At 40.0% G+C, this 26,974-nt stretch overlaps 1 protein-coding gene across 1 annotated transcript in view; it reads right to left on the reverse strand.

Moving 5' to 3' along the window:
* PARG (poly(ADP-ribose) glycohydrolase) overlaps window positions 1–26,974 on the reverse strand; it is a 182,971-nt gene that overhangs the window by 85,412 nt on the left and 70,585 nt on the right. Inside the window, exon 8 of the mRNA XM_081104551.1 lies at window positions 6,645–6,737. Coding sequence (XP_080960677.1) covers window positions 6,645–6,737 — 93 coding nt within the window. The remainder of the gene's footprint in view (window positions 1–6,644; window positions 6,738–26,974) is intronic.

Here is a 26,974-nt window from a genome sequence, read left to right on the forward strand (position 1 = left end):
CGACTGGATATAGAGTTCAAAACCACACTTTTCAGGTTTTTCAAGAATTTTCTAGAAACGGCCGATAAACTTAATGAGACCCTCAAGAAATCTAATGAGACCCTCGAGGTTGTGATAAAGGACCAACTAGAAATTAAGCATACAATGACTGAAATAAAGAATATTATACAGACTCCCAACAGCAGATGAGAGGATCGCAAGAATCAAGTCAAAGATTTGAAATATGAAGAAGCAAAAAACACCCAACCGGAAAAGCAAAATGAAAAAAGAATCCAATAATATCAAGATAGTGTAAGGAGCCTCTGGGACAGCTTCAAGCGTACCAACATCAGAATTATAGGGGTGCCAGAAGAAGAGAGAGAGCAAGATATTGAAAACCTATTCGAAGAAATAATGACAGAAAACTTCCCCTACCTGGTGAAAGAGACTTACAAGTCCAGGAAGCACAGAGAACCCCAAACAAAAGGAATCCAAAGAGGACCACACCAAGACACATCATAATTAAAATGCCAAGGGCAAAAGACAAAGAGAGAATCTTAAAAGCAGCAAGACAAAGACAGTCAGTTACCTACAAGGGAGTACCCACACGACTGTCAGCTGATTTTTCAACAGAAACTTTGCAGGCCAGAAGGGAATGGCAAGAAATATTCAAAGTGATGAATACCAAGAACCTACAACCAAGATTACTTTATCCAGCAAAGCTATCATTCAGAATTGAAGGTCAGATAAAGAGCTTCACAGATAAGAAAAAGCTAAAGGAGTTCATCACCACCAAACCAGTATTATATGAAATGCTGAAAGGTATCCTTTAAGAAGAGGAAGAAAAAGGTAAAGATACAAATTATGAACATCAAATACACATCTATCAACAAGTAAATCTAAAAATCAAGTGAATAAAAAATCTGATGAACAGAGTAAACTGGTGAATATAATAGAATCAGGGGCATAGAAAGGGAGTGGACTGACTATTCTTGGGGGGGAAAGGGGTGTGGGGGATGCGGGAAGAGACTGAACAAAAATCGTGCACCTATGGATGAGGACAGTGGGGGGGGTGAGGGCGGAGGGGGGGTGGGAATCGGGTGGAGGGGAGCTATGGGGGGGAAAAGAGGAACAACTGTAATAATCTGAACAATAAAGAATTAAAAAAAAAAATTAAAACAGCCCTTGCCAGTTTGGCTCAGTGGATAGAGCACCGGCTCATGGACTAAGGGTCCCAGGTTCGATTCTGTTTAAGGGCACGGTTGAGAGCACATACTTCAATTACAGGCTGGATCCCAGCCCTGGTCGGGACATGTGTGGGAAGCAACGAATTGATGTGTCACTCTCACATCAATGTTCCACTCTCTAAAAATTAATGGTCCAGCTGGTGTGGCTCAGCAGTTGAGCCTCGACTCAGGAACCAAGAGGTTCCCGGTTCGATTCTCAGTAGTGGGCGTGCAGGAGGCAGCCAATTGATGATGTTCCTCTCTCATCAATATTTCTATCTCTCTATCCCTCTCCTTTCCTCTCTCTAAAAATCAATAAAAACATGTTAAAAAAAATAAATGAGTAATAAAAAAATAAAACAATGGCAGAATATCCTTGGGTGAGGATTAAGAAATTTTTTTAAAAAAAACGATGAAACAGAAAAATGCAATTTTGACTTTATTAATGCAGATGCAAAATTTTGTTCTCATTTATATTAAAGATTGCTGGACAAAGCAATTTTTCTCTTTTAGTCCAAAATAAAATAATCAAAAAAAATAATTCAATAAGTAAGTCTTTTCCTTCTAATTCTGAATCACACTTCACATTGGTAATCTTTATAAGACTCAAATCTAATTTTATGATAGCAATTAATAGACCATATGTATACAAACTTACATATAACTTGTAAGAAGATAGACATTTATCTAATCATTCCAAATCAAGGAAGAAACGGGACATTTTATCTTCAAAATTTTGATGTCTGAAATGCCTTCTAGTTGTACCAAACTCAAATTTATTGACCTTTTAATTCCAGTATAATATACGGGACCTGATTATTGTATCCAATAGGCTTTATTCTATTCTAAATATTTAAACGATGTGTTTAAAGACATAATGGTAAAACCAAAGACCAATTGCCAACATCTCTTTTACGTATCAATTGTTAATTTCAAAATATTCCAGGGGATGCTTTTCCTTCTCCTTTCAGTCAGAGCCAGAACTAAGAATCCTGGATGCCTGCATTAACCACAAACCAGTATGCACGGAGAACTATTTATCACGTCTCATAATAAACATCAGAAATGATACTGAGGAAAGGCAAGCAAAACAAAACTGCAATACTATAAGAATTAACTTTATGCCGAACCGGTTTGGCTCAGTGGATAGAGCGTCGGCCTGCGGAATGAAGGGTCCCGGGTTCGATTCCGGTCAAGGGCATGTATCTTGGTTGTGGGCACATCCCCACTGTGGGGCGTGCAGGAGGCAGCTGATCGATCTCCCTCATCTATGTTTCTAACTCTCTATCCCTCTCCCTTCCTCTCTGTAAAAAATCAATAAAATATATTAAAAAAAAAAAAAAGAATTAACTTTACAGAAAATACCTATCATTGCTAGAATAAGAGTTTGCTAGAAAAAGGAAAGGTTAAACTTGTAGCTCAACTATTTCTTTAGAAAAAAAACACAAAAACTAAGCAAGAGAAACAAAGAATTTATTTTCACTTCAGTATCCAAAATTCTCTCTCCTTTTAGGCCTTAGCAATCACTCTATCTAAGAAAGAGGAAATAGCGCATATTGATCTCCATTTCCCAGCCTATACATTTATTTACAATCCAGCAATAAGTTTAGAAAAGGTAACAATGTGTCAATGGTTTAAAGCAAACTGGTACTTGTTTTTAGTAAAAAATGAGATTTTAACTACCATTTAACAAGTTACTCACAAATACTATTTTAAAAATTAATGGTAATATTTCAGGCTTAACTAACACAACCATTTCTTGTTCTCCTAGTAACCAAACAGTATAATTTTAAATAGAATAGATGGTTTCTGCTCTTTTGGTGAGGAGAAATGCCTGAAAGCTCATTTGGGGAAAACCAGAGGATGTAAATCTTACTGTCAAGTCTCAGCTAAGTAAGAGAATAATTAGCATAAAGATCTTTCCCAAAGTGCATGTCTAAAATTTGTTTCTTTTAATTTTCTTTTTATAAATATAATGTACCATTTAGATTTGGTCCAGAGAATGTTAATGTGATATAAATAATTAAATAACAACATATGCAACTTAACATGTTAACTTTTACTGCAGAGATTTACATTTCAGTAGACAGGGCACAGAATTGAAGTGTTCTCCCCATTAACACAGTTATTTTAAATCAGGACAAAAAGTTGGGAACCACAAGTCTGGTTTTGGTCTATCAAGTGATTTGTAATAGCTTATATGTATTTAAATATATATATTCAAAGGCATATAAAAATATGAAAACGATCTCTCCTGAAACATGAGGGGAAGAGAAGTTTAAGTGATTTATGTCTAAAGGCTATATACTGTCAATTATGAACTAAATATTGAATTCAAAAAGCATTTAATTATGTGGAATCTAAAGAACAATATAAAAGAACAAACAAAACAAAACAGGCTCATAGATACAGAGAACAGACTGATGGTTGCCAATCGGGAGTAGGTTTGGGGAACTGGGTGAAAAAGGTGAAGGGATTAACAAGTACAACTTGGTAGTTACAAAATAGTCACGGTAATGTAAAGTACAGCACAGGGAATATAGACAATAATACTGTAATAACTATGTATGAGGCCAAGTGGGTACTGGAAATATTGGGGGAGAGGGCAATACTTTGTAAAGTATATGACTGTCTAACAACAATGTTGTACACTAGAAACTAAATCAAAATAATACTGAATGTAATCTGTAATTAAAAAATAAAAAATAGTCCTGGCTGGTATGACTAGTTGGTTAGAGTGCTGGCCAACACACAGAAGGGTCTCAGGTTTGATTCCTGGTCAAGGGCACGTACTTGGATTGCTGCTTCGATCCCTGCCCCAGTTGGGGTCTATGCGGGAGGCAACCAATTAATGTGTCTCTCTCACATCAATGTTTCTCTCCCTATCTCCTCCCTCCCTCTCTCCCTTCCACTCTCTCTAAAAATCAATTTTAAAAAAATGCCCTTAGCCGAAACCGGTTTGGCTCAGTGGCTAGAGCGTCGGCTTGCAGACTGAAAGGTCCCAGGTTCGATTCCGGTCAAGGGCATGTACCTGGGTTGCGGGCACATCCCCCAGTGGGAGATGTGCAGGAGGCAGCTGATCGATGTTCCTCTCTCATCGATGTTTCTAACTCTCTATCTCTCTCCTTCCTCTCTTTGAAAAATCAATAAAATATATTTAAAAAAAAATGCCCTTGGGTGAGAATTAACAAAAATAATAAAATTTAAAAATTAAAACAATAAAAAATAAAACCACATCTAATTAAGCACCATGTTAAACTTGGGGACACCAAGAACATCTCCATGGAAGAACATAAATTACAAACGCATGTGCTAAATATGATTTGCATGCTACAGAGGGATTAGATTTGGCTGGGAGAGGTAGAGAAGGTTTTGCAGGGGAAGTAAAAACTAGAGCATAGAGGTAGTGAAATTTTACTAGGTAAGGAAAAAAGCAAGGAGGGAAAGAAAAAAGAGTAATCATGAAACATAAGCAAGCAAATACAGGCATACCTTGTTTTATTGAGTTTTGCTTTATTGAACTTTACAGATAACTTGTTTTTTATAAATTGAAGGTTTGTGGAAACCCTGTGTCCAGCAAGTCTATTGGCACCATTTTCCCAATAGACTCATATAATGGTTAGCATTTTTTAGCAATAAGTATTTTATAAATAAGGTATGTACATTATTTTCTTAGACATACTACTATTGCACATTTAATAGACTACAATATAGTGTAAACATAACTTTTATATGCACTAGAAATCCAAAAAGTTCATGTGACTCACTTTATTGTAATACTCACTTTATTGCGATACTAGAGGCCCTTTAGCAGTCTGAGAGCCCTCAGGGGATGTTCCGACAGATGGCTTACAGATGGTTTTAGCCCACGAGCGGGGCTTAAGCCATCTGTCAGAAATCCATAGCACTGCCATGGAGGCAGGAGAGGCTCCTGCTGCTGCGCTTGCCAGCCATCAGCCCAGCTTGTGGCTGAGCAGCGCGCCCCCATGTGAGAGTGCACTGACCACCGGGGGCAGCTCCTGGATTGAACGTCTGCCCCATGGTGGTCAATGCGCGTCATAGCAACCGACTGTTCCACCGTTAGATCGATTTGCATATTAACCTCTTATTATATAGGATTTGTTTTATTGCAGTGGTCTATAACCAAACGTAGTATCTCCAAGGTATGCCCAAAACTTCCAATATAAACAACCAGATGAGTTTTACAATATATTTATCCTGCCCAATAGAAAAACTTATTTTAGACACAATGCATTAATGAGGTAAAATTAAAGTTACATAAAATTGGAAATATCATAGTGAAATGCTAACAAATACAGCACATTCAATGGATCTCAACTGAAGGTGGCAGCATGGCCCACAGGCATCTGGTCATATTTGTGTTTTGGGTTGTTGTATTTTGTGTCCCAAGGACTATACTTATAGTTTTTGGGGTACCCCAATGACAGAATGAAATGTGTGAGACCATCCTATACATTCAGAAACTGTTTCACCCAAAATGTCCCCAAGGCCTCTGTGGAGCAACAGTGTTCAGCATCCAGGCAGAAAGGGGACTAGCCCTAGGAGTAAAAGACAAAGGCAAATGCAAACCACTGCTGTGGGAAATATGGGGAGAAAATCATGAAGACTAACCAACAACCTCTTGTGAAGGTTTGAAAATATGTTTGCAAATTCTTTGACAAATCCTTCTTTAAAGAAGTAGAGTTTAATTACCATCTCCTTGAGTGTGGGCTGGATTTAGCAACTAATTTCTACTGAATAGAAAAGTAGCAGAAGTGGTATTAGGTGCCTTTAAAAAACTAAGTCATAAAAGGCACTGACACTTCCTTGCACTCTCCCTTGAGTAGCTTATTCTGGGGAAGTTAGCAACCATGTCATGGGGACACCTAATCAGCTTATGGATAGGCAGCCCCATAAGGCATTAAATTTTAAAGCAATTTGTTACATAGCAATAAACAATTACTAGTAAAAAACTCCAGACAAAATAGAATATTACCAGATTATTTCTTCTATTTTTAAAAGTTAAGAAAATACCATGGCTCATTTGTTATGCAACATGCCACTTTGGGGTCGGGGAGAAATGAGTGAGGAGTAAGCCATTTGGAAGATAAAATGTCCTAAATCCATTAGTATGTTTTGAAATAATAACTACTGGGTTGTTGTTGTTGTTTTAAGTTAGAGACAATTTAAAGAAAAAGATAAATAGAAGTATGAGTAAGCAAACTTCAACAGTGTAAACTGAAGCTCAGAAATTGAATGCTGCATTTTTAATGTCCTTTTGTAGCATTCTCCTTAGCCTCTAACCTTTTCTAACAAAAGCATCATACTCTTTGGCAAAAACTATTTCCCATCTTTCTCTTCTGCCTCTTTGACTTTGGCCATTAGAGTTTAATTGTGAGTCACAAGAAAGCTACTAGGAAAGACGTTATTTCCACTAACCTGGGTGCAAATATTTGGCAGACAGAGTGCAATTTTCACCATATCGGGCAAAATGGACTGATATAAATGTTGGGCTTCTGCTTCTTCAAGTACCTGAAAACCAATGAAATATGTTATCAGTGATGTTTGTTAAGAACTTAAATTATATACCTGCTTTTCATAGGATCTCACAATAAGGCACATTATTAGTACCATCAAATGCACAAAGGTGAACTTATAAATTCATTTTCAAAATGTATGTAATTCACCATAATGCCCTATGAAAACTAATATCCCAAATATCAAATATCTCTCATATCAAAATTCACAATCAAATAAAACACAAATAAAAAACCAGTACATTCTGCCCCTGGTTACGTCAATAAGAAACTGATTGACCATCAAGAACTCTCGCAGAAATCCTCAAGGACCCATCTAGCTTTAATAGTGGAGAATTTAAAACCATCATAAAAGTCACACTCATTATTTCAGAGCATATTATATGTGTCAAATCTAACCTATTAGATAGTAAACAGTGAAGTTTCTGATGACCTTAGAATTTTCCTTTTTCAGGTACCCTTGGGAAGTTAAAACCATAATTTCCATATCATAATTTAAAGTACAACAAAGATGACAATCATGGCCTATTGTTATCTTTTATAATTTGACATCTCTAATAACTTTTAGAAATTACTTTAGGCCTTTTGACACAATTTCACTCTAAATACCAGGATACTTCTTTAAAAGTGCTGAAGATAACAACACCTTTAATTTGGAGATATAGTCAAGATTAAAGTAAATTATATATCTACTTGAAATGACACTTGAACTAGAAGCCACCTTTATTATCCAGTCTGACCCTGTCATTATTACAAAGAAAACTGAGGGGAATGAAATCACCTGATCATCCTAGATTGGGAAGATCAATTAAGCAACTAGTCAGAACTAGTGTTTTTGCCTGTATTCAACAGCTCTCCCCACTTCCCTGTGGGACCAATGTTTGGGATTGATGAGATCATAAATATCTATGAATTTTCTCAGCTATCAAAATATAGATGTTCACAAATATCTATAGATTTCCTTTGCTATGAGCTGAAATTAAAAATATCCATTCATCTAGACAGGGTTTGTGTGTAAATAGAAAAAGTAACAAAGATCATTTATATTCACTCTGGTTTTACAAGGAGTTTCTAACATTAAGAAATGTCCTTATACCAAGACCCTAAAATTTAACCTATGCTTACCCCCTCTTTAAATTAGGATAATGAGAAAACTGAAATTCCAAATGAACAGAAAGATATTTGCAATTCAGGGATAGTTTAGCTAATAAAGGGGAATATGCAAATTGACATCATGCTGTAATGGTCAAGATGGCTGCGCCCACAGCAGTGGCAGGGATTCCATAACACAAGATGGCTGCGCCCACAGTGGAGGCTGAGTTCCTGTAACAAGCCTTAATGAGCAATCAGCAGGGACCTGAGGCTGCATGGCGCTGGGCCAGGGCAGGGGACCTGAGGCTGCACCCCCTGCCCGGCAGGGCTTGACAGGGACCTCAAGGTGTGCCCCCAGCCCTGACCCGGGGGACCTGAGGCTGTGCCCACCGCCTGGCGGGGCTTGACAGGGGACCTCAGGCCACGCCCTCCCATCCCAGCGCCAGGCCAGGCGACATGAGGCCATGTCCTCCGCCCGGTGGGGCTTGACGGGGGTGGAGCGGGCCGGGTCTGGATCTAGCCCAATGGGGGTGGGCTCGCCGGGTCTGGGTCTCACACGATTTTGAGGTGCACGTGGGTGGGCGGGGACTTGACTCGGGTTCCTGTGGCGCGCCCCAGACTTAGACAGGAGGAAGATTTTTATATATATTTTACTAATTTTCTTTCATCTCCAACACTTCTATTATAGAGAAAGGGCAAATAACAACATTAAAATATTTCCTCTAATTAATTCCCTTTTAATGTGCACGAATTTCGTGCACCGGTCACTAGTATAGATATATCTATTAATCACAGATATACAGAAAACTAGGCAAGTGAACAATACAAGAAAATTATTAATTCTGGAGAAAACAAAAAGTTGTAGAAGAGTGGAAATGCAATCATATCTTAAATACAGTGTTTTTACCATCCTACTAAAATAATAGACTATTAATCTAACTACAGTGGGAAAATATAAATAAGCCTTGTGTTATTGGTGATGGGGAAAGTGAATGATAGCTAAATCCTAATCTATAACGGGAAGTTAATAGATGTTAAAAAAATAGCTTGCCCTGACTGGTGTTTTCCAATGGTTAGAGCGTTGGCCTGCACACCGAAGGGTTTCAGGTTGTATTCTCAGTCAAGGACATGCAGGTTCAATCCCAGGCCTCCAGTCTGGGCACATGAGGCTCCCCCCATTCCTTCCTTTTTTCCTTCCTGATGTTTCAAGATTTCATCTTTTATCATTTCCTTTCTGTTTCAAGAAATCCCTTTAAACATTATTTTAGGAGATTCTAATGATAAATTCCCTTCCTTTCCCTTCATCTGAGAATGTCATGAAGAAAGTTTCACTGGGCACTCTCCCTCCAGGGAGCACACCCATGCCATCCCCTTCTCCCTCTCCTTCCCCCACAGGCACATATCTCCTAGCCTCTAAGGGGACCCCATGAGACTTGCAACCAGGGGAGCAATGGGCAGCAGCAGCTTGTCCCAGGCTAACCCCCTGAACCTGTTCCAGGGCCCTTTTCCCTGACTTCCCAGTGAGCCAAAGGAGAAGAGCCTAGGCTCTCCAGTTGCTTCTTCTATGCCCTTCCTTATTTCACTTTCCTAAGTATATTTTTTTCCTGTGGTCAATAAATACTTGTATTTTTCACACTCTGTCTCGATTGAAATCTTTCCCTCAAGAAGACAAGAACTGAGGTCTCCCTGTCTCACCAGTAACATCTCTTTGGTGCTGGGACTCGGATTGCACCAACCAAAGTCTGTAAAGTGGATTTGGAGCTGATGAATGTCTTGTGCTTTCTGGAGGCTGTTTCTTGAAAGCACATATCTCCTAAACTCCAGGGGATCCCATGAAATGTGCAACCAAGAGAGCAATGGGCAGTGGCAGCTTGTCTCGGGCTAACCCCCGAACCTGTCTCCCATGCCCTGTTCCTAGTGAGCCAAAGCATCCCAGCCTAGACCCTCCTGTTGCTTCTTCTGTTCCCTTCCTTATTTCACTGTCCTAAGTATATTTTTGCTGCAGTCAATAAATTTTTTCCGGGAGCCGGTCCATGCTTGCTGTTTCAAGGGACCTGGCATATATGGCATACTGTTCTTAATATGTTTGCTCACCTTCTAGGCACTATGTGTTTTAACCAAGGTCTCTGAGAAAGGTTGTTTCCCCAGGTAGGGATTTTCCCCTGAAGTTAGGGAGGGAATAAAACCTCTTAACTAAGTGCCAGGCGGGTAATTAATCACTTTAACTATGAACAATCATGCTTAAGCTACATAATCTTTACTCCCTGGAATGGAGATAAGAAACGCCCTAACCTTTGAAATAGAGATTGATAGGAATGGAATCAACTGGTATAAATACAGTTGTAACAAGACAACAGCAGACAGAACTAAGAAGACAGAACTTAGAAGACAGAACTTAGAAGACAGAACCTACACAGAACGTTCTCTAGAGACAGAAGAACTTCGCTGGAGAGAACATGGCAAAAGATCCTGGACAGAAACTGGCCTCAGAACCTAGAGACAGAACCTAGCGAGAGAACATGGCAAAAGATCCTGGACTGAACCTGACTACAGAAATTGGCAAGAGAACCTGACTAGAACCTGGTGACTGAACCTGGCTGGAGAACCTGGACAGAACCTGGCTGGAGAACCTAGCGAGGGAACATGGCTACAGAACCTGGCTGGAGAACCTGGAGACCTGGCTGGAGAACCTAGCAAGACAACATGGACACAGAACCTGGCTGGAGATCCTAAACAGAACTTCGCTGGAGATCCAGACCAGAACTTGGCTGGAGATCCTGGCTAGGCTGCTGATCAACTGAACGCTGTCTCCGTGTCATTCCTTCTTCGCCGACTCCGTCTACGCCTTTGGGGACCCCTGGACCTGCTGGGGTTGGACCCCGGCAATTTTTTACCAAAAAAAAAAAAAAAAAAAAAAAGAAGAAGAAGAAAAGAAAAAAAAAGAAAGTTTCACTGAATATAAAATTCTAGGCTGGCAATTTTTCTCTTTCTGGCCTACATGTATTCTGATGATAAATCCACTGTCATTTATATTGCTTGTCCCTAAAAGCAATGTCATTTATCTCTGGATGCTTTTATTTCCTTGCCTTTAGTTTTAAGAAGTTTGGGTATGATGTGTCTTGGCATAGATTGCTTTGTGTTTATACTGTTTGGGGTTTGTTAAACTTCTTGAAGCTGCAGGTTTGTCTTTCATCTAATTTGGGGAAATTTCAGCTATTATTTCTATTTTACAGCTGTTTTTTCTTTGAGGGTTTTTTTTTTTTTAACCCAGCTCTGCCCTCTTTCTCCTCTCCTTCCAGTATTAAATGACATAAACGTTAGATCTTTTGTTATAGACCCATATGTCCCTAAACTGTTCTCTTTTTTTAGTCTATTTTCTTTCTGCTATTCAGACTGAGTAATTCTGTTCTTTTTCAAGCTCACTGATTTCTTTCTTCTGTCATCCCATTTCCCATTGCATTTTTCAAAAGTTTCAGTTATTATGTTTTCCAGTTCTAAGATTTCTATTTGGTTCTTCTTTATAACTTCTATTGCTCTGCTGGGATAATTTTTTCATTTGTTTCAAGCAGCTCTATAATTAGTCATTGAAGCCTTTCTGTGATGGCTGCTTCAAAACTTTGTCAAATTATGCTAACACTAGAGGCCCAGTGCATGAAATTCGTGCACAGGTAGGGTCCCTATGCCTTGCCAGCCATCAGGTCCGATCAGGGGCTGCCAGCTGCCAGCTGGGGCCTTCCTTCGTTCCACGCTGCCCTTGGTGGTCAGCCCACATCATAGCAAGCAATTGAACTCCTGGTCTCCCAGTTGAACTCCAGAGGGACACTATGCATATTAGCCGTTTATATATATTGATCTGTGTTTTCTCAGGGAGGGTGTTGTCTTTTTTCATTTCAGTTGAAAATTTCCTGGTTCTTTGTGGTGAGTGATTTTTTTTTTATTGAAATCTGGACATTTTGGGTATTAGGTTACGAGTTGCTGGATCTTATTTAAATCTTGTTTTAGGAGGACTTCTGTGACAGGGGAAGTCCTCAGTGGCTTACTGCCAGTTGGGAGTAGAAACTCAGGTTCTCTACTCAGCCTTTATTGACTCCTACAGCAAGGAGGAAGAGAGGCATCTTCTTGTTTGTTAATCCTTACCCAAGGATATTTTTTTCCATTGATTTTTTTTTTTTTTAGAGTGAAAGGAGGGAGGGAGGGAGAGAAAAAGAGAGAGAGAGAGAAGAGACATCGATTGGTTGCCTCCTGCACATGCTCCGACCAGGGCCAGGGCACAAACCTACAACCCAGGTATGTGCTCTTGATCAGGAATTGAACTGGCAACCCTTCGGTTCTTGGGCTGATGCTCTAGCCACTTAGCCACACCAGCCCAGGCAGGGGAGAGGCATCTTTATTTTATACCACTGGTTAGGGGTGAGAGTTCAGGCTTACCACTAGGCCTCTGCTGATACCACCCTGGTGTTGTATCTTTTCTAGGGCCCCATAGACCCATGCTAGTCAGTCTTCTCTGCATCTTTCAGTGCCCTATGTTTATACCAGTGCATGAAATTCATGCACTTGGGGAGGGTCCCTCAGCCTGGCCTGTGCCCTCTTGCAGTCCAGGAGCCCTTAGCGCTGCCACGGAGCGGTGGTGGCTTCTGGCTGAGCGGTGCTCCCCTATGGGAGTGCACTGACCACCAGGAGGCAGCTCCTGCGTTGAGCATCTGCCTCCTGGTGGTCAGTGCACATCATAGCGACTGGCTGTTTCATCGTCTGGCCAAAATCGGCTATTTGACATCCCCCAAGGGGTCCTGGATTGCGAGAGGGCACAGGCCAGGCTGAGGGACCTCACTGGAGCACGATTGGGGCTGGGCAGGGATGCGGGAGGTTGGCCAGCCGGGGAGGGACCGCAGGAGGGCTCCAGAACATATCTGGCCCATATCGTTGAGTCCCAATCAGCTGGACATCAGCAGCAAGCTAACCTACTGGTCAGAGCGTCTGCCCCCTGATGGTCAGGGCATGTCATAGCGACTAGTCAACCGATCGACTATCTGCCCCTGGTGGTCAGTGCACATCATAGTGAGCAGTTGAGAGCCTTAGCATATCATTAGCATATTATGCTTTGGTTGGCTGAACAGCCGATTGAAAGACCGGGCACTTAGCATATTCGGCTTTTATTATAGAGGATACTGCCCAGGGTTTTAGCTATATTTTGCAAGATGCATAGGAAAAGGTGTCTATCCAAACATTTTTAACCCAGACATTTAACCTTAAAATGTCTAAAAATTGGCAGACAACATTTTCTCCTTTGGGTGCCTTTTAAAATTGACATATAAGTAGCTGCTGCCATGCTTTACTGACAGTCACAAGCTTTAAAATATCACTTATTTATCTGATAGAGCATTATTGCACTGGACTTCTTCAAAACTGTCAACACTTCAGACCTATGTCTAATGCTGCTTTGGAAACACTAATAAAATAACATGAAAAACATTATTTCATAACATAACCAACCCATGTTTGAAATGAAATGCAAAATTTAAGAAAACTAGCATGATCTTATCCCTTCTCATATATCATTTTTATCTTTATGCAAATCTAACTTATACAAATTATTATTTAAGTTATTAATCTATACAATGCAACCAAGATATAAGTAGTAAAAGGTTTTTAAAATGTAAATCATTTTAACTTCAAGAGTAGCAAAAAACCCTTAAATAATAAACATTTATTTATAATATGTCATATATTGTAATATTACATTGTTTATTTACAATAATGATTATAGTGAAGATAAGCATTTACATTATGGTAAAAGAAAAGCTTCATTAAATTCTCCCATAAGTAAAGCCCTGCTCCCAAATGGATAGTCTGTATAGATAATTATATGTAGTAAGTATTTCTACATATGTATTTATCTTTTTATTCTAGTATTATAAATTGATTATGTATATGTCTCATTCATAAGTAATACAGTAAGTTTCAAAATTGTAATGCTATTTTTGCCCATCTCTTCCCTTTAGACTATAGATCTGTTTGTTCCTTCAATTGGCCAACAAACAAATATTTAAGTATTTATTATGTGCAAGACACTGTGCCAGGAATAAAGATAGAACCAGAAACAGTAACAAACATGAATCACTGACTCATTAATCTCACAGCAGAAAGCCCTATGCTCTTTTGGTGACCCCTCAATACGTCAGCCCTAACCTTGAAGTATAGTGATTACTACAACCTCTCCATAGTGACCGTGGACAGGCTATCTTTCCTTCTTCCTTCAGCAGACAGAAACATGGGCAAACTACTAAAAGACTAATGAAATTTGCCAAGTGTCAAAAAATTATAAATTATTTAAATCGGTAACACACACACACACACACACACACACACAGAAGTGATTTTTGCTTACTTCTTTTTTCTTAGAATAGTACTTGATCAACTAAAAATAAATCTGTGAACAGTGCTCTAACATTAAAGACATATAATGACTAAGTACAGTGTCTGGCAAACAGAAAGTATTAAATAAAAAAATGACTACTGAACTTGGCATGAATAAGTGAAATCGTAGCTGATAAAAATCAGAAAACTAATATCATTTTACTAAAGAATATTTCCATTGATCTACTTCTTCAAACAGTTCATAGCAAACAGCTTTTAAAAAGTGACCAATTACAAATCAATCAATGTAATAAACACCTCAAGTTAATCCATTTTACCTATTGGTCTAACCTAGTTAGATCCTAGTAAAGTTTTAAAAGGTTACTAATCATCTTCTTCAATGAAAATTCTCTGAAAACATTTATTTAAGAGATCTAAAACATTAAATTTTTAAAAATTGATTTTAGAGAGGGAGGAAGGGAGAGAGACAGAGTAACATCAATGTGAGAGAGGCATATACATGCCTCGACCTGGGATCAAACCCACAACCTATGTAGGTAGGTAGGTGCCCCAAAAGAAATCCAACCCGAGAGCTTCCAGTGCACAGGATGACGCTCTGACCAACTAATAAGCCACCTTGGCCAGAGTTAAAACATAAAATTATTAGACAATTTTTCATTATAGCCCTAGCTGGTTTGGCTGAGTGGATAGAGGGTCAGCCTGTGAACTGAAGGGTCCAGGTTCGGTTCCAGTCAGGGGCACATGCCCAGGTTGCAGGCTCAATTCCCAGTGGGAGGTGTACAGTAGGCAGCCGATCAGTGACTCTCTCTCATCATTGATGTTTCTATCTCTCTCTCTCCCTTCCTCTCTGAAATCAATAAAAAATATATATTTAAAATAAAAATAAAAAAAGTATTCGAGCTTTTGCATTTAGAGTTATTTTTTATGTATGATGTAAAGGAAGAGTTGAAGTTCATTTTTTTTTCATCCATATGGATATCCAGGTTTTTCCAGCACCATTTGTTGTTGCTTTATTCACTTTAACAATAAAAATTTTATTACAAAGATAAAAAAGTAATAACAAAATGGTTCAGCAAATCTATATTCAATGTAATCAAAATAAACAAACACCAAATATACAAATATATACATCTAGCTCTGGCCAAATAGCTTAGTTGGTTGAAGCATCTCCCGTAGTACGTTAAAAGGTTGCAAAATTGATTCCCAGTCAGGGCATATTCCTCAGGTTCAATAAATGATCAGGCACTTAAAGGAGGCAACTGATAAATGTCTCTCTCTCTCTCTCTCTCTCTCTCTCTCTCTCAAATCAATAAACATTCTCAGGTGAGGCTAAAAAAACATATAGATAGATAGATATGCAAGAAAAAGTACATTTTTGGGTCCCAATATTTTTTACTACATTACCTTTATCCAAAGGAATTATTTAATGAGTAAGAAGATATTGTGTATTAGATGTACAGAAATGTACCTTTTAAATTTGTTTTAAAGTCTAAAGGAAGTATTTTGTTGTTGTTTTTCCAATCCTTTATGTCTTTGAACTCACAATCTACTTAAATAAAAACCGTGGGTGGTGTTCATCACGACCATCAGAATCGCGACCAAGCGGAAGGAAGTCAGTCCTGCAGGGGCTGTCTTGGCAACGGCTGCGCCCTCCCCCGAGCTGTTTCCTGAAGCTTTTACCGGTGAGGGCGGGGTTTGAGGCAGGAACCCGCCCTCGGAGTGTGGACCCACTGAATCCTGGGTCGTTTTGCCAAGGGCTGCACCCTCCCTAGCTGTTTCCCGTGTGGCCTGAAGGAAGAACCTACCCTAAGAGCACCAGGAGCGCCCAGCAGCAGTCAGTCCTGGGATGCTAAGGTGGAGGCCAAGGCATGGTAGAACTCTGGGTCTGGCCCAACAGGGGGCATGGCGGACCATCAAACCAGACCCTAACAGTAGAAAGGAGGGAGCCCCATTCCTCACAGAATACACTGTTGAATAGCTTGTTGTCAGTGGCCTGCCAGCCAGGAACCCCATTCTCCTGCACCTGGGACCCTGACAGGAGGGAGGAGGGAGCCCCTTTCCTCACAGAATTGACTGGTGGCCAGTTTGCTAACTAATTCCCTTTTTTAAACAATATATTTTATTTTTTACAGAGGAAGGGAGAGGGATAGAGAGTTAGAAACATCGATGAGAGAGAAACATTGATCAGCTGCCTCCTGCACACTCCCCACTGGGTATGTGCCTGCAACCAAGGTACATGCCCTTGACCGGAATCGAACTCAGGACCCTTGAGTCCACAGGCCGATTCTTTATCCACTGAGCCAAACCAGTTAGGGCAATTAATTCCCTTTTAATGTGCACGAATTTCGTGCACCGGGCTGCTAGTCACTAATAATGCTAATAACAGTCCCAAGGTGGACAGGGAATACAATATTTACGAAATTAAGAAGCTACCAAGAGGTAGCTACATGAAATCTGTAGAGAATTCTAAGGAATTTCTTGGAGTTCTTAACAAAACACACAAACACAAAACAAGTGTTAAGGAAAAGAGATAAAAGTGGACATAACAAAACAGACATCAATAAATTTGCTGAAGAACAACATGAAACCAAGATAAAATTAAACTTAAAAATTTTTTTAATAATTATATTGCTGAGAACTCCTAGGGTTAATACTGGATAAAACTTTAAGTGACAGTACAAATAATTGTAACTTTGGAACTGTAATTTTAGAAATCTGTTTTCCAAGAACATGAAAGTAACCTCGGTTCGGTTCCCTACACAGCCAGTTCTTATATTCCTTGGACTGCATACATGCTAGAGAAAGACTAATGGGCCACAGCCAAAGTGATTAAACTTCAACTTGGGTTATAAAGCATTGACTTGATGGGCTTTTCTTGCTCAGAATTGACATATCAGCTTAAGCTCAAAAACCAAAGCCCCAGTGGGAAGTTGTGTTCAATTTGCTGGGCCTTGAGGTCATCTCTGATCAAATTAGCATTAACCAGTCATGAAGGAAGGGACTCTCCTCAAGATCTGATTTCCTACAGCCACATCTAGAGGAGGTCTCACGGGTAAACAATTCACATTCCTTGGAAAAAGAGAACAGGCATTGGTTGTGTCCAATGAAAGGAAACACTGACCAGGACACTTTTTTGAAATGTCGGGGTCCAGCATCATTTCTTGAAAGGTGTTTCTTTCTCTCACTGGATTGTTTTGGCACCTTGATACAACCAAAGTATCCTTTGATGGATGACTGATTAGAGAAGATGTGGCATATACATATACAGAGTAATGGAATACTACTCAGCCATAGGAAAAGATAAAATACTGCCATTTTGTGACAACATGGATGGAACTTGAGAATACGATGCTAAGCAAAATAAGTCAGACAGAAAATGTTAAGAACTATATGTGGGACATAAAACTAAAAGCAAGAATGAATACACTGCGGTAAAAAAGAAGGAATTCTCACCATTTGCAACAGCATGGATGGAACTGGAGAGCATTATGCTAAGCGAAATAAGCCAGTCAGAGAAAGATAAATATCACATGATCTCACTCATTTGTGGAATATAATGAACAACATAAACTGATGAACAAAAACCGATCCAGAGACAGAGGAGCATCAATCAGGCTGTCAAACCTCAGAGGGAAGGTAGGGGAGGGTGGGGGTAAGAGGGGGAGATCAACCAAAGGACTTGTATGCATGCATATAAGCCCAACCAATGGACACAGACAACGTGGGGGGGGGGCATGCGTAGGGGGGGTGGGAGGGGGCAATGGGGCGATAAGGACACATATGTAATACCGTAATCAATAAAGAAAAAAAAAGAAAAACACAAAAACTCAGACACAGACAACAGTATGATGGTTACCAGAGGGAAAGGGGGTGAGTAGTAAAGGGTAATGGGGTGCAATATATGATGATGGAAGATTATTTGATTTTGGGTGGTGGGCACACAATGCAATAAATAAATCATGATCACAGAAATATACACTTGAAACCTATATAATCTTTTTTTGTTGTTAATCCTCATCTGAGGATATTTTTTCCATTGCTTTTTCAGAGAGAGTGGAAGGGAAGGAGGGAAAGGGGGAGAGAGGAAAGGGGGGGGAGGGAAGGAGAAGGGAGGGAGGGAGGGAGAGAGAGAAAGAGAGAGAGAGAGAGAGAGAGAGAGAGAGAGAGAGAGAGAGAGAGAAACATTCATATGAGAGAGACTCATTGATTTGTTGCCTCTCGCACATGCCCCGAGAGAGAAAGAGAGAGAGAGAGAAAGAGAGAAACATTCATATGAGAAAGACTCATTGATTTGTTGCCTCTCGCACATGCCCCGAGAGAGAAAGAGAGAGAGAGAGAAAGAGAGAAACATTCATATGAGAGAGACTCATTGATTTGTTGCCTCTCGCACATGCCCCAAACAGGGCAGGGAGCAAACCCAAAACCAAGGTACATGCCCTTGACCAGGAATTGAACCCACAACCCTTTGGTATAGAGACTGACGCTCTAACCCAGGGGTGGGCAAACTTTTTGACTCGAGGGCCACAATGGGTTCTTAAACTGGACCGGAGGGCCGGAACAAAAGCATGGATGGAGTGTTTGTGTGAACTAATATAAATTCAAAGTAAACATCATTACATAAAAGGGTACCGTCTTTTTTTTTTTTTTTAGTTTTATTCATTTCAAATGGGCCGGATCCGTCCCGCGGGCCGTAGTTTGCCCACGGCTGCTCTAACCACTGAGCACACCAACCATGGCAAAACCTATATAAATCTTATTAACTAATGTCACCACAACAAATTTAATTTTTAAAAAATAAAATGATTGTGTAATCGTGGGTCTATTTCTGGGGTTTCTAAGATTAATTTGATTCGTATGCCCCTACCAAACTATATTTATTTCCTTGGGCTGCTATAACTTCAGTAAGTAGGCCAACGCTCTAGCCACTGAGCCAAACCGGTTAGGGCAGGGCTGCTATAACTAAGCACCACAAATAGGTGGCTTAAAACAACAAAAATTTATTTTTGAAGGCTGGAAGTCTGAAATCAAGGTGTTGGCAGAATCATGCTCGCTCTGAAGGCTTTAGAGAAGAACCTTTCCTTGCCTCTTCCTAGCTGTGGTGACTACCAGAATCCTTGGGGTTCCTTGGCTTTTAGAAGCTTTCAACAAATAGTAGCTAATATGATGATGATGATGATGATGATGATGATGATGATGTATATTTTATCCTCTGCCCTGTTTAACATTTTACTACAGTTAAGCCACTAATTATACATCAAAACTTAGTTCACATCTCCCTGTGAAGCCTTCCCTGATTTTCCTAATTTCTCCTTCCTCCTTCCACTTACTATGGTTTTATTATAACTATAATTATTTATATGTTTTTCTACTCTAATCTATGAAAAACTGCAAAAGTAGGGATTGTGTCTTATGCATCTTGCATCTCAGTACCAAGCAGAGTAATACTATTATGGGCTGAGTAAAGAGTTAATAAAAATAAAAAACATTACATTTTATCTGGAAAGTATCCCTGGCAAAGTAAAAAGCATAAGGAAAGATATGTGGAGAAACTGAAGCTTGAAGAGGTAAAGCAATCTCCCACATTCAACCTAGTGGCACACACTGGGGCCAGTTGCCAGGGCTTTTCTTCCCATGTTCACCAGGAAGGGCATTTTAGAAAACAGAGCACTGGCCAGGACACCTGAAGACTAGTCAGAGGCCTGGGTCTGCATTAACTCGTATTAACAGAAAAATCCCTGACTTCTTCATTTCTTCATCCATAAAGATAATTCTAACTCCATTTAACATAACAGAGTTATGAAGGCTCAGCTATTACTGTGTTTTATACATTCTAAAGCTCCATATACAAATGCAAAGTATTATTATCTAATGGGCCAGTAATTCACCACCTATCTGGAGCCTCCTCCTTCTTTCATCACCCCCACATCAATTAACTACCAAGTCCCACTGATTGACCCAGCAGGGCCTTACATATTCATTACCTCTTTTTAATCATTACTAAACTACCCTGACTCAGCTCCTCATCCAATTGCACCAAGATTAACTTCATAATCGAACTGCTGCCCTGCTGCTAGCCCACCTTCCGTTTCTGCCAGGACACCCTGGTGTGTCCCAGCTCCACTTGAAAGCTTTCAATGGCCTTTCATTGTATTTTCAATACAGCACAAACTCAGAGAACTAATAATCAAGCTATCTGGCTCTCTAGATGCTTGTCTGGTCGTACTAAGCGCGCATGCGCACACACACAACTTCTGTGCGTTTTACATACTAGGCAACTTAGCAATTTACTCTTTTCTAGTACCTGTGGTTCCAAAGATAAAATTTGCACCACACCAGGAATATCTTTCCTACTCAGCTCTAAAACTTACCTAACCTTTTAATGATTTGCTCAAAAATAAGTTTCTTCAAAGTCTATCTAAAATGACTTACCAGCTGGTAACTATCCCTCTTGTAATTTATCTGTACTTCTTTACACAGACACTTAAGACTTCCTGCTTTATGATGTAGTTATTTATTTATGGATGTGCCTTCTAGTGCTAACTAGAAGTTCCTTTGAGACAAGATTTAAGTACACCTAGAACAGTGATGTTCACAGATAATATTCATAATAAGAATAAAATTAATTGACACTTTCTATCACATTTAGGTAATTTTATAAAGCTCCTTTCTTGTCCTCCTCCCTACTGCCTATCAGAATCTCCACTTCTTAGGATAAATACTAGAGTTGTCTGTTTTTAAAGAAAGGTAAATTAAACTGCATATGGATTGAGCTTTCTATAATATACCTTAAACTTAATGGAGCTATGTCTAGAGCTTCCAAAGTCCAACAAACAGGTTCATATTTCTGAAATTAAAAAGAAATAAGCCAGACTATTCAGATCTTCCAGATTCACCTGTTCTTCAGGCATGTTTTTAGGCTACAAAAATTAAACAGAGGAAACAAACAATTATAGTACTAAATTATGTGAGGGTAAAATATCAACTGGAGAAGATGAATGTTTCCAGCATTTATCTGTTCACGACTGACACTCTGAAGAGAATGTGACAGCTTACAAGACAACAAACTTACTCATTCCCTGTAATTTCTGAAAATTCATGCCAGTCTGACAGGCCAACCACAGAGTGATCTCTCATGTGTATCAGCCATGACAATTACGACTGCAATAAAAATATTCTCCAAATTTTAAGAGTCCAAATGGTTTTCAGGAAATAGCTAGCCTAGTATTTTCATATTTAAGAAGACATATTTCACAAATTATTGAACTAATTTTTGGACCTAAATAAAATTGTCCAAAAAGTTTATCTTATGGAATAAGAAATGGTCCAAATGAATATGGTAAGAGGTCAAGGTGACATGAAAGGCTAAGTGCTAACAAGGGTCAGCAGTGGTGACACAAGAAAAAGGACTGCTGAGAAGCCATCCGACTTCTCCATCCTCTTTTGGTGAGTTCGATTTTTGCCTTCACATAGCTATTGAGTTGCCCTATGAATTTCAAAGTCCTATGTATCAAATCTGGGACACAATGATAAAAATCAAAGTTCATTATAAGCATCTGAAATAATTTTAAAGAAAATACAAAAGAGCCTTTAAGTATTTTGTCCGGTAACTTACACTGGAAATAATCTTTATCACTATATTAATTTCATAGTTATTTAATCTGGGATAAATCAGGTTCCTATAGACATGTCCCCATCACTGGTTCTCAGCAGAAGGAGAAAAAAAGAGCGCTGTGATGGAATCTCCTTTTATTCTTAATTTCCTATCCCATAGCCAAGCTCTATTAGCCAGTACAGGAAAAAGCAAGTAGGAATGAAATGAGAAAGTCCTCCAGCTAATCCTCACCACAATTCCATATCCAATCTCTCCCAATCACTGTTGTTTCTCATGATATAACTCCGCGTTAAGTTTCTCACTTTACTCAGAAAACAAGCTATCAGTGGCTTAACATGTAAAGGCTTTTGTAGATAGATGTAGAAGTTTTACCATCATGTACTCCTGAAACCAAATAATTAACAACTAATCTGAGAACACAAGCAATTTAGAAAGAATACCTTCCTCCAATTCTTGAAACAAAATATGCATCTAATAATATGCATCTAATAAAAATCAACCACACTGTTTCCTACACAAATTTCATTAGATTATACAGAATGGTGTAGGTTTATGAAACATGAAGGCAGCTCTTCTCTAAACAGTATTCACTGATAATCACTCTCTTTTTCATGCTAATAATAAAATTCACAGAGCATTCTTACCTTGGAAAGGACAAAACATAATAATACACCCTCATTATCTGCTGTCTCCAAAGAAGAAATTATTTCTCAATACTGTTATGGTAAATGATCATCTTTAGGAAATAATCCCACACTAGCACAAGATGCTTTGACAAGTCTTTCTCATCTTTCATTTCTATTACTGTGACTCATGGCCATATCATCAATCATTTTAGCAAACACCACCAAATCACAATGCTATTACATACAAGCCAACAGATATTTTCAAAACCATACAGGCACACTATCATTCATCTTTTATAGACAGACAATCAAACTCAACATGACAAGATTTCAGAGAAACAGATAATGGTAAGGTAACTTTCTAGTCCTAGAAGTAAAATAGACTTAATTTGTCCAAAAAAATGTAAGAGTGAGCAACAACTTTAATCTTTTATAATAGTTTATACTTTTAAATTTAATAAGGATATTTTTGAACTATAAAAATACTTTTAAATTACTTATTTTTACTTTTAAGTGATTTTTAAGATATTCCAATGATAGCTTCTCACATTTATATAATTAGGAAAATAATTTGCATACAAATCAAGTAATATGCACACATATATATTACGGTTCTTAATTTAATTCTTAAATGATCCTGTATAAATGGATAATCAATATTATTCATTCTTCACTCTTATTAAAGGTGAAACATAATTTTCCCAAAAGGTTGAGGGCACCCCCTGGTGGCAGATTCTTTGGAGAAAAAAATTCAAATGGATCAGTAATTAAGAGAAATGCTATTACAATGAAAATATCTTTTGTTAAAATTGACCAAGTTCTGCTCAACCACTCAACGATTTTAGGTAATATCCAACCTGGAAAATTCAAAATGTGACCAAAGAATATTGATAAGTCTTGGAAGTTCCCCATGAAGAAATCTGACATGCAGCAGTTTCCAGGTAGCAAGAGCAGCAATGTCAGAAACAGAAGGGATCTCAGAGATGACCTAGCCCAGTGCACTGTCCAATATGGTAACCACCAGCCAACTGTGTTGATTGAGCATCTGAAATGTCGCTAGTGTGACTAAGCAACTGAATTTCAATTTTTATTTTACTTTATTTCAATTTAAATAGCCATATGTGGCTATCTGCTACTGTTTGGACAATGCAGATTTAGTACTCCATTCTGTTAGCTGAGAGAATGGCACCAGGTGTTACACCAGTGGTGTCAGACCAGGCCTCAGTACTTGAGTTCTGGCTAGGAAAGAATTCAGAGCCAAGATTCAAACTATAAGAGAAAGTTTATTTAGAAAACCACAGAAATCTAAGTGAGTGGTAGAAGATACGGGCTCAGGAAATAAGTTACAGAGGCAAAAGAAGGGCCCTTGAAGTTTAGGAAAGAGAAAGCAAGGAAAATGTGCTGGGTGGCAGGGTGGGATGGGGTGGGGGTGAGGGTGGTAGAGGGCATGCTCCCAGGAGGGGGAGCTCTGTTAAGGGCTTTTAAGGGCAGGGACTTTAGGGGAGATCCCAGGGGAGGATCTCAACAGAATATTCATCAGGGTTCCAGGTGACTGGTGGGTGGCAGGGAGTCATTGGTCAATGCAACTGGTCCTAAGGTCAGCCATGGCATCCTTGTCTGGTTTTGCTGCTTTTCTGGGCCTGGAGCTGAAACTCAACTAAGGGCTAGCCCTGGTGACCTCCTATACCTGGTCCATGGTCCTTACTCTGCTCATGTCTGCCTAACTGCCTATCACACATTGAGGCATGCACAGGTACTACTGTGAGCACAGAGTTTTTAGTAGAGGCTAAAAGGACAGAAAAGGGTTCTGGAAGACAAAGACTGAGCTGAATCTGGAAGTATGAATTAAGAGCAAGCAAACAGCATGCCAAAGAACCACAAGCAATTCAGGGTCATTAGAATATCAGATTTGGAGCAGGAAATTGGCAAGAAATGATGCTAGAGAAGTGGGCAGAGGCAAAGCCATGGAATACCATAAAGATCATCTAATAGAGCTGAAAATAGATAAGGTATCATAGAAGGTTTAAACAAATAAGCTTCAAACAGACTGATGAATCTCACAGGGAAGGCAGGTGGGAAGAGATTAACCAAAGAACTTATATGCATATATGCATAACCCATGGACACAGACAATAGTGTGGTGAAGGCCTGGACAGGAGGAGGGAGTGGGCTAGAAGGGGTCAATGGGGAAAAAAGGGGCACATCTGTATAACTTTCAACAACAAAGATAAATTTTTAAAAATAAAAGTGCACACACACGGGCGCACATACACACACACACAGAGACATATGCTTCAGATAGCTCACTGAGGGTGAGCAGCATAAAGGATGGATTTGAAGGGAGCAACATTGAGCACCGGGGTCAGTTGGGCGACTGTTGCAATATACCATCTGAGTCATGATGACGGCATGAATTGGACAAGTGTAATAGAAACACAGGTGAGGCTTGAGAAGTGTTTAGGAAGTAAAATTATCCTGTCTTTATATAAGAAGCAGACAGAAAGAAAGAGCTGAAGATGAAAGATTTGAATGTGCACAGCAGTGACTGGTAAAGAGACGGACAAAGAAAAAGTCAATAGCAGCAGTGACAGCTATGCTGACACTAAAGGACAAGCAAGTGTTAACCTTTCTTTCTGGGGAAAGAGGGATGAGGTCAGAAAACATACAGTAACATCTATATCCTAAAGTATAATTCTGTTTTGGACATGCTGAGTTTGAGGAATGGAATAAGACTGGTTTTTCCTTTGAGATACAAGTTAAGAGATAAAAAACAATGAAAACCTAAAATGAAGAAACTGAAAGAATTTACCTCAAATCTCTCAATGTGGTGTGAAATAGGAGCAGATGGATAGTAAAGTTTGGGCAAAGATTAGAGAAGAATGAAAAGGTTCAGAACCATAGAAGAAATAGATAAATAAAAGATGACAAAAAGAACCAAAGGCCAAGTTAAAAATCCAATAACATGAACTCTCAGTAAGGCTATCAATAAAATGTATGCCTTATTTCCTTTCCTCCCTCCCTTCCTCTTTTAATAAGTATAACCTACTTTGTAAGAGCAAAGGAAGCAAGTAGCTGGATGCTATCAGAGCTGGAAACTAGTAGATACTAAAGGTTAACGAGGATCTAGATGAAAAAGTAGAGTACGCATACCAGGTTGGGCAGTTAGAAAGGCAGAGGGGAACCAATAACTGTTTTTCCAAGGTGTGTTCCATGAAATACTAGCTACAAGGGAAATGTTAAACAGAAAGGGGTTCTGCTTATAAATAAGTTCAGGAAAAATGTTTAGTTAATCAAAACTAAGGTTTCTTTATTATAAGACTCCTCAGAATTATTCCCAGTAGGAGGATATAATCCTATCTAATAAAAGAGAAACATGGTAATTGGCGTATGACCGCTACCCTTCCCATTGGCTAATCAGGGCGATATGCAAATTAACTGCCAGCCAAGATGGTGGCCGGCAGCCAGGCAGCTTAAACTGAACATGAGGCTTGCTTGATTCAGTGACGGAGGACTCCAACGTTCCCCGCCTGCCACTGCAGGCCTCTGAGCATGCAGTTTGAACATTGTAACAAAGACAGAAGCTAAACAAAACCCCAGAAACCAGCTTTCAGCGAGCCGGGATCTCAGAGCTGGAGTTGATACAGAGTTTCGATTATAGAACCTAAACAAACCAGATACCTACCTTCAGCAGCTGAGGCCTCAGAGCTGGAGCCAAGCCTCAGAGCTAAAGCTGGCCCAGAATAAAAAAAAAAAAAAAAAAAAAAAAAAAAAAGGAGCAGTTGGGAGCTTCAGTCCCAGCCTGAAAACAGCCCTCAGCCCCTCACCCAGACTGGCCAGGCACCCCAGTGGGGACCCCAACCCTGAAGGGTGTGTGACCAGCTGCAAACAGCCATCATCCCCTCATCCAGGCTGGCCAGGTACCCCAGTGGGGACCTCCACTCTGATCCAGGACACCCTTCAGGGCAAACCAGCTGGCCCCCACCCATGCACCAGGCTTCTATTCTATATAGTAAAAGGGTAATATGCCTCCCAGCACCGGGATCAGCAGAGCCGCGAGGCCTCCCTGCACCGGGATCAACGTGACAGGGGGCAGCGCCCAAACCCTCTGATCGCCCTGCGGCTCTGTGTGTGACAGGAGGCGGGGCCACAACCTCCCTATCGGCCCTGCTCTGTTCCTGACAGGGTAAAGCGCCCCAACCCCCTGATCGGCCCTGCTCTGTGCCTGATAGGGGGGAGCTCCCCAACCCCCTGATCGCCCTGCGGCTCTGTGTGTTACAGGGGGCGGTGCCCCAACCCTCCCACCCCATGGGCCCTGCTCTGTGTGTGATGGGGTAGAGCCATAACCTCCCCATCGGCCCTGCCCTGAGTGTGAGAGTGGCGGCGCCCCAACCCCCTGATCGGCCCTGCTCTGGGGGTGATAGAGGGTGGCGCCCCAACCCCCTGATCTGCCCTGCTCTGTGCGTGACAGGGGGGAGCTCCCCAACACCCTGATTGGCCCTGCTCTCTGCGTGACAGGGGGTGGCGCCG

The sequence above is a fragment of the Myotis nattereri genome (genome assembly GCF_964212035.1).
Source record: "Myotis nattereri genome assembly, chromosome: 13".
In the NCBI taxonomy this organism is placed as follows: Eukaryota; Metazoa; Chordata; class Mammalia; order Chiroptera; family Vespertilionidae; genus Myotis; species Myotis nattereri.